This window comes from Mustela lutreola, chromosome 1 (genome assembly GCF_030435805.1).
Source record: "Mustela lutreola isolate mMusLut2 chromosome 1, mMusLut2.pri, whole genome shotgun sequence".
Taxonomy (NCBI): Eukaryota; Metazoa; Chordata; class Mammalia; order Carnivora; family Mustelidae; genus Mustela; species Mustela lutreola.
In genome coordinates, this window is record NC_081290.1 from 206,876,536 (window position 1) to 206,888,889 (window position 12,354).

Genomic DNA, 12,354 nt, shown 5'->3' on the forward strand with positions numbered 1-12,354 from the left:
TCTGAAATTCAACTAAATCAATATATAGACCACATTGTCATTCTTCAAAAACCATCTAAATGTCTTCATATTACCAGCTCGTTTGTTGACACATTTCAGGATAGCTATATGTGAAATGCTGTGTCTTTTTTGGAGCTTGGTGTCTCTAGATGGACTCTTTCTTGAAAGAAAGAAAGAAAGAAAGAAAGAAAGAAAGAAAGAGAATCTATCTCTTAAGAAAGTGTTGGACCTAACATTTTTTCTTTTCTTTCTTTCTTTCTTTCTTTCTTTCTTTCTTTCTTTCTTTCTTTCTTTCTTTCTTTCTTTCTTTCTTTCTTTTTTTTTTTTTTTGCTAGTAGTCTTTCCACACAAATTAAATCATCCAGTCTTTGTCATCTGCCAGAAAACTTGATCTTCTGGGAGAAAATGCTAGGACTCTGTGCTTAAGTTCTCTTGGTCCTGACACTGCTTCATGGAGCCATTCTTCATCCTGGATTCAAACTGTTGCTGCTTTTCCTACTTATTCCCTTCCTATGCCTTGTGCAGTTAAAACTGATTTTGACTGTGATAGCTGACCTATTGTAGGGGGGTTTTCTTCTAACTTATAAGTAGAATATGATTGTACTTATAAGTAGAATATGACTAGAATATGCTCATGCCTTATATTTGTATATCCTCATACTAACGATTTTTAAGGTGAGTATCTATACAAGGGAGTGAAGAAACATACTGACCTTGTAGCCCATGACTTCAGATTCATTGGTCAATGGTCTGACTGGTTCCCAGCCCAGAGAAAGTTGAGAGTCTTGCTGTTCCCACCTGAGATTGCTGGGTGCTTGACTAGGGGCTGCAAAATAAAAAGTGAAAGTGAACTGACAAGGAATGTTAAATCCATTTCTTCACCTAAATCTTTGTATTTCAATCTTTTCTTTGTTTGGTAGTTGGCTGGCACCATAGGCTTCTTTCCAGCTGGAGTCAGATAAGGAAGGCTTTTGCTCCAAAGTGTCATTTTAATAGCTATTCTACTGAACTTTTGAACCAGAATCCTTTTATCTTCCTTCTGTGACAAAATCGCATGGCCTTGTTTCACAGGAAGATAACTTTTATCTACTGTGAATGTAAAATTTTCTGAGCTAGTTTTGGATTTTAGATCTAAGCATTCAAGCAAGACTATGAATTAAAACTCCCCTTCAATGCTTCTTATTTTGTACCTCACATGGCTTTCAGAAATGTTAAAAAATGTTTTCCTTTTGTTTGAAACAAACAAAAAGCCCCAGTCACTTACGGGATTTCTTGGTGGTTGCACTCACTTCACTGCTAGGTGGCCCATATCCAGCTCCATTATAAGCCCTCACCGTGAAGTGATATAAAGTATTTCCTTCTAATCCTGTCAGAATGAGAGAGGACTCATTCCCTCTAGTTTTGACTGTTTCTGCTGCATCTTCTTGTTCCATGTCTTTCCAATAACCAACCTGTCAACAGATTATTAAATGACAAATTAATTTTGAAGTTTCTTCTATGCTTGAGATTGTTTGGTTTTCCTAAAACCCTAAGAAATCACTCCTATATCATCCAATTAACAGGTACTACTAACTTGGCAAAATCAGTGTTAGTCACTGTCTAATCTATATCTGCGTGCATCTTAGCAGGACTCAGCAGAGCAATAAAAGGTATTACCTTCTAGCCTGATAGCACGAGTTTCTTGGAAAGGGCCCAAAACACATCCTGACATTAAGGAAGAATCATTTAAAGAAACTGAAGAAGGGCTTTTCTCTCATAGGTTATCAGAAATTTTCATCTTTCAAAGTCATGGAACTTTGATTTTTTTGAGAAAGAGACATGAAAAATATTTCCTTCTGGGCTCTACAAAAAGGAGAGTCATATAAGCTGTATGGATTTAATAGAGAAGAGGTGACACAGAACATTCACAGTATCTGGGAGTGGTCTAAATGTAGACCTATCACATTGCTAGGATATGGGAGGGAGGCAGAAAGGAACTTTTCTGTCAAAGCATAATTTATGCATTGAGATGATCTTTCCTGATTATAAGCTCATGTGACAGTGCTCATACCAAACTTGAGCCCTTTGTGAGTTTAACTAACTCTCTTTGTATACCTAAGCTTAACACTATCTTAGACATTAAAATGTGACCATATTTAAGTGGAGAAAAGAGTATTTTTTTATTCCTCTACTTACTGTGATAAAAGTAATAAAACAGTAGTTCCCCCATCACCCCATTTTTACTGTGGTGAAAGAAGTAGATGACTGCACCCATTTCATCCTCCTTCAAGTGCTTTGTCTACTGTAGAGGCTAGAAAGACAAACACCACATTTTCCAAAGGCTTTCAGCTAAGGTTGCTGCTATACACTGTGGACAGCGAGGTGTTTTTGTTTGTTATTTGAAATATTCTGGAGCATGCCAAAGACTGACATTTCCAGCTATAACCATAGGAAGTGATTATAGGCTCTTGTCTCTCAGGAAAAAAACATTTGAGTTACCACATCACATTAAAAGTCCTCTACCAGCCTAGGTGCTCTTTGAAGGCAAAGGAAGGAAGGTTGTCACTGCAACTTTGTGAAATGAAGACTATAATAGCTATACTTTCTTCCAGGTATTGTTTTGTGTATACATATTAACAAATCGGGCCCTTTCCTTCCTTCTGATATATTATATAGTGTTGTAGATAGGTAACTTTCTAATATAGTTCATCAGAGGAAGAATAAACTCTCACCATGAGTTGGACAGATTTACTGATGGAACTTTCTTTGGCTTTCCCGCTTAGGGAAAGGGTCAGTACATTTTCATTTAAAAAGTGATACACAGTTGTTGCTTATTGTTGCTTTTGAGTGTTGCCAAGTGGGGAAAAGGATGTGTATATATGTTGAGTAACCAAAGGGATATGGTTACATTAGTGTTCAACATCCATTTCACTCTTCATCCTAGTTATCTCCTTGTACTGCAGAGGATGGAGAGTGAAAAATCTTATTTCTAAGACTCCTCTGCAGTTAAGACTCAATGTGTTTTAGCTTCAGTCAGATGAATATGCCTGAAATTTGAAAGTAAAAGTGAGATGGATATTGAATTTCTGCTTTTGCATCTCTGCTGGTAAGCATATTAATGGAGTCTATTTTTCCTTTCCTCCCTGCCACCCTAAGGCAGCATTAGCTTTATGAGAATCAAGAATCAGGGCACAGAATATCCATTTTGTTGGTGCAAATCATAGTTTGCATAGTGGGATTCTGGAACTGACAACAAGATTGGAGGTCTCCAGATTGCAGCAACTTCCTGAATGTGGCACCATCCTGATTATAGTGGCTTCTTTAACCATGGCAATGGCGCATGCTTCTGGGTCTGGTGGCTTAGAAGACATCTTCCTTCGTGTTGGTTGTATAGTTTGATTTGGAAAATCATCCTTGATCTTTCAAGTCACCCTAAAGTCCATTAATTTAAGTCAATAATTTTACAAAAAACTTAATAACTATAATACCTCTTACTTAAACTAGAGTAATTTAGTTCTTTGCAACTAACCCCTGTCTGAAACATCTACATGGATCTCATATATCTTTGTATATATCAATCTCTTTATTTTTTTTAAAGGCTAAAAAAATAATCAAATTCCTATTTCTCATACTTGTCTCTTCACAGATTTGGTATACAGCTAAGTGACTGAACTTCAAAAATCTGTTTGAATAAGTAGGAATTCTCTAAAATCCTAATTTTTTTTTTTAAATTTATTTGACAGACAGAGATCACGAGTAGGCAGAGAGGCAGGCAGAGAGAGAGGAGGGAAGCAGGCTCCCTGACAAGCAGAGAACCCAATGTGGGGCTCGATCCCAGGATCCTGGGATCATAACCTGAGCTGAAGGCAGAGGCTTTAACCCACTGAGCAACCCAGGCGCCCCTAAAATTCTAACTTTTATATGATGAGGGACTCATTCCAAATTCTGAAAACTAGCTTAACTTGCTTCATCTTTGAAAATATTTTAAGAGAATAAATCTAAGTTATTTTAAAACTACAAAATTGCCTGACATGTCATTAGATGAACAAACACATATCTTTCCTTTCCAGTGATATATCTGATTTCCACTTCTCTGTTTTAATTTTCTTTAATTGGTTAGATTATTTTAAATTAATTAAATATATATATTTGAGGGAAACAAGTATGTTTAAATTCAATAAATTTGAATTTATTTGATAAAGATTTCACTATAAATTTTGACTTCTAAATATTGAATACTTAATGTTCTGATTAATTACCTAAAATTAAAACATCTTATTGAAAGATAAAATGTTTCTTAAGTAACTAATTGTGAAAAAAAATTCCAACTAATTCCAACTGAAAATTACACAGTGTATTCTAAACTATGCTTCAGGTAAAAAATGTTCTTGTTAAAAAAAAAAACAACAACAACTTTAACTGAGGGTGCTAATTTAAAATAAAGCATATCAGAGGTGGGTGGGTTGGGGTGATGGGTGAAATATGTGAAGGGGATTAAGAGTACGTACATTTATTAAGATAAGCACTGGGTAATGATGTAAAGAATTGCTGAATCACTATATTGTATACCTAAAACTAATATAACACTGTATGTTCACTATACTGGAATTAAAATATAGAACTTTAATTTAAAAAGCAATAAAAAATTAAACCTACAGAGAAATAAAAAAAAAATCCACACATTCTATTTCTAGCATGTTTACAACAAAAGAATAGTAGTTGTTGCTTTCACAGTGAAATAATAATTATTTGCCCCCACTTTCTTTTTCTTTTCTTTCTTTCTTTTTTTTTTTTTTTTTGGATGGGAGAAAGAGTAAAACAAAAATATTTGGAGTTTAATATTATGCTTCTTTTATCATTCTTAAATTCAAGTTGAGGTAATACAGTACTCACAATTCACATGCACCTTCTAATGTTGAGACTTACTCATTCATTTATCTCCCCCTGATTCAATTCCCATATTTTTTTTTAAATCAGTTTTAATTTAATGCTACTAAAAATTACAATTCACAATACAAGGACTGTAGACAAAAGGAAAATAAGTACCATATAGCCTCCATTTGATATCTGAGTAGCTTCTGAGTTATAACCCATCTGCGTGCACCCAGCCTCAAGATTTTCCAATAAATCATCATGGCCTTGAACTACTCCTGCAACCTTCTCACAGATGGATTTCTGGTCATATGGTAATCTAAGATACATTAAGTTTTAAAAAGCAAGTTGCAGGCTATGTATATTCAGTCAGTATGTATACTAAACATACATATATTAAATACCAGATATATAGAGTATGTTCACATATAAATGTATTTTAGATTTCCTTGTCAATTCCTATTTTGATGATATATTTCATCAGTGCATATACTTCAAACTCTATAAGATCACTTGAAATTAAGTTAAAAACATTAAAAAGGATATAAATATCTAAAACTGGAAGAAGCATAGATAACCACTATTTTATCAACTTCAGATAATTGTCTTTGGTATGTGTCTGTGTATCTCTTCCTATGTTTTCATTACACATACTTAATATAATTAATGTACCTACAGTTGCATGTCTTAATTTTATTCTCTAACGTTAGAGTTACACATAAATATTTTCTCTTTTTTCTAAGTAATATTTTATTATATGTCTGTGTACCAAATATTATTTAACCAGTATTCTACTGTGGAACATTTGGGTAGCTTCCATCTGATTTTTTTTTTTTTTCATTAAAATGTTGCCACAAATATCCTCATCTGTATTGTTTTCTACATATTGAATTAATTCCCAGATAGAATCCCACACAGGAGATTATGGTGTCTCTAGTTACGAAAATTATTATGCTTTTTGATACAAAAACTAGAGGGTATTATGCTAAGCAAAATAAGTCAATCAGAGAAAGAAAATTATCATATGATCTCACTGATAAGAGGAATTTGAGAAAGAAAACAAAGGAGCATAGTGGAAGGGAAGGAAAAATGAAACTAGAGAGGAAGACAAAAATCCATAATTTTTGCCATTTACAGTAGATGGTTACTGGATGAGTTGTGAAATTTACTTCTCGGTTTTCAGTGAAGAAGTCTCCTTAATATTTTATCTTCTGATTTTTGTTACCAGTTAGATTTTAAAAATACACTTTCTTCTTAGTTCCTTTAGTCATTTATCTCTATATCTTTAATTGTACTTACTGATCACTGCTCATTCAATATTGTACTCCTTGAATTTAATAAGTGTAGCTCTATTTTCTATTATTTAATGCTGCAAATGAATAATTGATTTTTTGCATCTTTGAAAGTAACTTATTCTTTCTTATAGGGAGCTTAGAGGCTTTCTTATTGTTTGTTTTTTAAAATCTAAATGCATATTAAAATGTAAATATTTTATCAGGACTCTATTCTTAAAAATTATTAATTCAATTATTCATTCAAAAATTTTTTGAATATGTATTATTTACCAAGAACTATGCCTGCAGGAAACTGGGGACTAATGGTGAGTCAAAAAAGACATAGCATAGGCCAGAACAGAGAGGACTTTTACAGCCGTGAAACTATTTTGTACAATACATAATGGTGGATATTTATACATTTGTCAAAACACTTAGAGACGAGGGGTGCCTGGATGGCTCAGAGGGTTAAGCCTCTGCCTTCGGCTCAGGTCACAGTCTCAGGGTCCTGGGATTGAGCCCCACATCGGGCTCTCTGCTCAGCAGGGAGCCTGCTTCCCCCCTCTCTCTGTCTGCCTCTCTGCTGACTTGTGATCTGTCTGTTAAATAAATAAATAAAATCTTGAAAAGAAAATACTTAGAGACATCCAATACTAAGAATGAACCCTAATTTAAACTCTGGACTGTGAATGGTGATGATGTATCAGTATGGTTCATCAATTATAAGCAAATGTACAACTCTGTTGAGGTGTGTGGATAGTGGGGGAAGTGGTAAGTGTGTAGGGATAAGGGTTTGTGGGAATTCTCTTTACTTTTTCTGCTCAAATCTGCTGTGGACCTAAAACTGCTTTTCTTTCTTTCTTTCTTTCTTTCTTTCTTTCTTTCTTTCTTTCTTTCTTTCTTCTTTCTTTCTTTCTTTTTTTTTTTTGAAGTTTATTAATTGAAAAAATAATAGCTTAAATAGCCATTGAGTGAATAACCACACAAACATAAAATTGTGGTTCTGACAAACTACTCATTGCTAGAGATCTACAATATAGGATAGGTTTCAGTGGTGAGAGGTTGGTCAGAGAAGGCTTCCGTAAGAGAAATAGTTGAGCACAGGCAGAAAGAAAAGCAGGAGCTAAGCAGGCAAAGAGGGAAGGAAGGCAGAGGAATAGTGTGTGAAGTCTGAAGAGAAGAATGAGTATAGGTATTCTGAAAAAAATTAAACAGTTAGGTTGATGTTGAAGTTGATGATGAATGTGGCTTAATTTGATCCTAGAGACAAAGGATGGAGCTAGATCTTTTAGTTGTCTGTATTAAGGGGTTAGGAACAATTATAACATATTGAAGGATTTTAAGCAGGCGTGAGAGTGGGAGTGTATATTTGTTTTTTGAAAAGATACACCCAGCTGTCCAAAGTTTTTTTGTTGTTGTTTGTTTGTTTGTCTGTCTTGTTTTTTGAAGTACATGAATCAGGTTGCTCCCTTGTTAAAAACCTTTCCATATTGCACTTAGAATAAATTCCAGACTCCTTACCATGGTTTCCAAGGCCCTACCTGATAGGGTCTTCATGTCCTTCTCCAACCTCATTTTACATTCTAACTCATTTTTCTTGCTGCCTTTCAGAAAAATGGGTCTCAGACGTTCACTCACATTTCTAGTTGAATTTATGGTGCTATCCCTATGGAAGCTCTTTTTATAGCTTTTTTTTTTCTCTAAATGGTTATCTCCTTTCTCCAATGGTCCAGCTTACCTGAGAAGCCTCCATTGACCACTTCTCTAAATAAACCATCTCTCTTTCATGTCATTCAGACTTTTGTTACAGTCATTTGTAATTATGAAACTATATGAAGCTATCCTAATTTATCTGTTTGTTTGTACAAAGCACCAAAGTGGCAATGGTTGCAATATGGAGAAGAGACTGGAAGGAGACAAGAATAGGTATAGAACAGTTGGAAGGGATTTAGAGTTTGGCTAAGAAATGAGGATATCCTGAACTAGGGTTATGGTGGTGGATGCTGGGACACATATGGAGTCAAGTAATATTTAGAAAATAAAATCAATAGACTTTTGTGGTAGATTAGTTGTGGGCATGACAAAAAAGGAGTTCTTAAGACTTTAATATTTATAGTGCGTTCTCTTCATATTTTGGATCACTCTTTAGAAATAGAAGAAATACTCCCCTTTTTCTCATTGGTATTTAGATTCATATGTTTAAAATTTTTCTTCCGATTTACAAGAAAATCTCATAGGGAAAGGAATTCATACTGAGCCTTACCATTTGTTTTCTTTTCTCAAAGAGTTTTATTGTTTAATCATCCTTGAATCTTACCTAACTAAACTTTAATGGTGTTCTAGAAAGGAATTAAAGTTGATTGGAATGGGAAGAAATCCATCTCTAAACTGTATATACCAGACCAGTGGTCTATGCAGTGTGGGTAGATGCTAGATTATTGGTTGTTAGTACAAGCCTCCACTCCTTATTCTGCAAGTAACACAATGAAATCTACCCAAGGCTGATTTGAGAGACAAAGCTTTATGTGTGTGACTGTAGTTTGTTGCACTGAAGAGGAAGATAAAGAGAAAGGAAGCCAGAGGCCATTTCATTGTGTACTTGAACCTAGAAAATGGAATTTTGAGGCTGGGTCATTGCACAAAAAGAAAAACCTAGAAAATGCTGCTAACAGTTTTGTTTCATATCCCTCATTGCAATTGCAATAAGCATTTTCTCTTCTCTTACAGTTTCATGGTTACTTTACAAGAAATCAAGAAAAGCCAGTTGTATGTGCTTCCATTCAATTCATTGCCATTCCTAAATTCAACAGTTGTAATTAATGTAAACTGAGTTAGGAGATAGATATTTCACTTTTAGCCTGCTTCTCTAGTGATTCCTCATCTTCAGATAAACTTTGAAACGCTATGACATTTTCTCTAATAATGCTTCAATTGCCTTTTACATTCCTCTTTTCTCACCTAACACCTAATTTTAGCCATGTCCTTCTACTGAGAGCTTATATATGAGGAACACATTTCCCATGGAAAATGAATTTGTTTCAGTCAAGAATGTCTTTGCTTGCCTCAATTTAGTTGATCTCCAGCTTCCCAATCTCCTGAGTTTAGCACTAAGGTATAGTTATTAAATTGGCTATTCACAATCAATACTCTGAGATACACTGACAGTCAGTATCATATTAGTTGCTTTGTGCCAACAGTAATTTTACTAGAAAGGATGCAATTCAATGAATCAAATAAGATAAATAAACAATGCTTAGTTAAACTTTTGAATATTTATGAGACAATTCAACAGTGATTAGAGGATACGGGTGAGGAGTTTTAAAATGCAGAAAGAACATAATGATGGATATAATTTGCTGAATAAATCTGTATTTATTTTTCCTAGAAGCTGTCACTAGTATCTAAAGAAAAGATACTGAAGAAGAGTGGCTATAAATAATAAGTGAACGTGTTCTTAATCCATGTAGTTCAGTGCAGGTCTTTTACATGTGTTTGCTCCCTTTCCTTCTTTAATCAAATGTTGTAAAATAAAGCATGTTGAAGAAAGAAAATTCAGTGAATATTTTATTATAACCAAGTCCTTAATTGTGGTTATGAGATGAGCTGTAAATAGAATAGTCTCTTAATGAAAGAAAACAAGTTTTGATTTGAAAGTTAATACTTTCAGGTAGAAGAACATTAATCTTAAAAAATTATTATGTATTTTACCATATATAAGGTGTTAGGAATGCAGAGTTTGGAGATGTATAGTTTTAACTATATATTAGAAGAGATAAAAAACCAAAATTCAATGATATGTCCATCTTAAGGAGCTCAAAAAAGAACATATATTGTAAACTCAAAGAAACTAAAAAGAAGGGTATCATATAGATAGGCACAGTATTTAATGAACTGAAAATAAATGCAGATAAAAAAATGAATAAAGCCAAAGTTAATTCTTTGAGAAGTTCAAAAATTTGGAAATCTCTTTTGATTGAGAGTGATCAGAGAGAGTGAGAGGGTGAGAATAGGGGGAGTAGAGGATATACAAATTATTGATAGAAACTAATACCACAGATCTACAAGAGAGATATTAAATAAAATGATAGGCATAATTGGTGACTAAGAAAAGTGGTCATGCAAATCCTGGCCTAGATGAGAACTGAAAAATCTTGGCGAGCACCCAAAAGCAGCCAGACACTGGAGGAGAGTTTTCTCTGGAAAACTGAAACTGCAACAGGTAAGTTACAGCTTTTTTTGTTTGAAAATATGACTATGGTGCTAGAATATTACTGCAGCCTTACCAGCTGGAGAAAAAATAGATGGAGTTGAATGTAGAAAGAGCAGCTGGACATCTAAAAGGGAAATTCAATAAATAAGGGAACTGCAAAAAACAGTAAGACTGAAAATCCCAGTGTAAACGCTGCTCATCTTCTTGGTTAAAAGATAAAATATGCTTTCTCAGGGAGAATATATGAGAGAGTGGGTATAAATGTAGGTCGCAACCAAAAAAATCTATCTCAAAACAACTGCATTGGGTGGGAGTTTTTGGTTTGCTCCTGTTTAAACTGAGTGCATTCTTCAACATGCATGTCTCAGGAAGGAGAAAAGTGGCAATTTTAAAAAACATATATTTTAGAGATTTATTATAAAATATGTTGTGTGAAATGATGTAATTGCTGAGATTTGCTTCAAAATAACATGGAAGAATTGATTAAATGCAGTTATATGTAAAATGTTATTCATTAATTCATCATGGTTGAAGGTGAATGTTGAGTACATAGAAATTTACTATGCTTCTCTGTATATTTCATATATTTTTCATATTACAAAGTTAAAGAAAAAATATAGTTTAAGACAAAGATCACAGTTACAATAGAATCAAGACAATACAACAGGGATTAATCTAAGAAAAGATTTCTAAGACATATATTGATAAAGAACACCTAAAAAACCCCAAAACAAAACAGGGATATACAAAAATCATCAATTACGAGAATTAATATTGCAAGTAGATAATTCTCAAAATTGTTTATATAGGTAGCTCTATTCATAACAGATCCAAGTTGGAAAAAACCCAACCCTAAAGTTCATCAATGATAGAATGAAAAATAAATTGTGGTATGCTCATACAATATAGTTTGGGAGAAAGCATGTAACAATAGAAAATGCAAGATATAAAAAGCTCCATATAATTCCAAAAACTATGAAAACGAATCAGAATTCAGGATATTTGTTTTTGGGAGGGTATGAATAAGGATAGTGACTATAGTAAACACAAGGTAGGTCTCCAGTTTTTAGTAATGTTTTGTTTCATGACCCGGATTATAGTTACACAGGTATGTTTACTTAGTGGTAGCTCATTGAACTGAACATTTATAATTTGTGCTCTTTTACATATGTAGATTTAAAAAAATTGTCCTTTTGAAAATAAAATGTCAGTCAGTAGTTAGCAGTCAATTAGTAATAAGTATTTTTATACTGTTAAGTATGTGTTTTGTAAAGCTTCCTTTTGTATGTGTGTGTTTAGGCATTTTATACAACTTCTCAATTTCATAGTATAGTAAGCAAAACCATGGCTGTATCTTTCTGTTCAACACTCATTGAGTTAATACCTCTAGACCACAAGTACATTGTTCGGTGTTAAAATAAAGCCCGTTGCTCAAAAGAAAGGAGAATATGTTGCAGTTTGGTAATTCTCAAATGGATCATTCTAAGAGAGTGTCAACAAAAATGTTCCAAGTATTTGTTAAACTAAATGGGTTGATGTCTACATTTGTGGTTTCATTTTTTGTATATTTTGTGTGTACAAATGTCTGCTGTATAAGAGAGTGAGACTGTGGATGGACGGACGATGAACTCAGGATGGCTGGATTTAGGGATGAGAAAACTCCTGTTTAGAGGTGTTATAGTAACTTTAGATATGTGTAAAAGAATGAAAAAATGGAAAATAACTATGAACATGATAAAAGATATCAATATCCTTTCAGTCTTTTATGTGTATAAGATAATACATTCACACAAATATTCTAATGTTGAAAATAAAATGGCTTATGTAAAAATTTCAGTAAAAAAATTGTGAAAAGTTATTTGGATTAAAGCATTCTTTCCATGAAGCAATGTATCTAGAAGCAAACAAACAGAAACACAGTAAACTGAGTGATTAATTGCTCTCAAAGAATTCCATAGTTGCCGAGGCACCTGGGTGGCTCAGTGGGTTAAGCCTCTGCCTTCAGCTCAGGTCATGATC

General features: G+C 33.7%; 1 protein-coding gene across 1 annotated transcript in view; it reads right to left on the reverse strand.

Moving 5' to 3' along the window:
* The window catches only part of CNTN5 (contactin 5), a 1,361,366-nt gene that overhangs the window by 17,480 nt on the left and 1,331,532 nt on the right, over positions 1 to 12,354 (reverse strand). Inside the window, exons 22-23 of the mRNA XM_059185809.1 lie at positions 1,265 to 1,451; positions 714 to 826 (exon numbers count right to left, since the gene is read on the reverse strand). Of these exons, the coding sequence (XP_059041792.1) occupies positions 714 to 826; positions 1,265 to 1,451 (300 nt within the window). The remainder of the gene's footprint in view (positions 1 to 713; positions 827 to 1,264; positions 1,452 to 12,354) is intronic.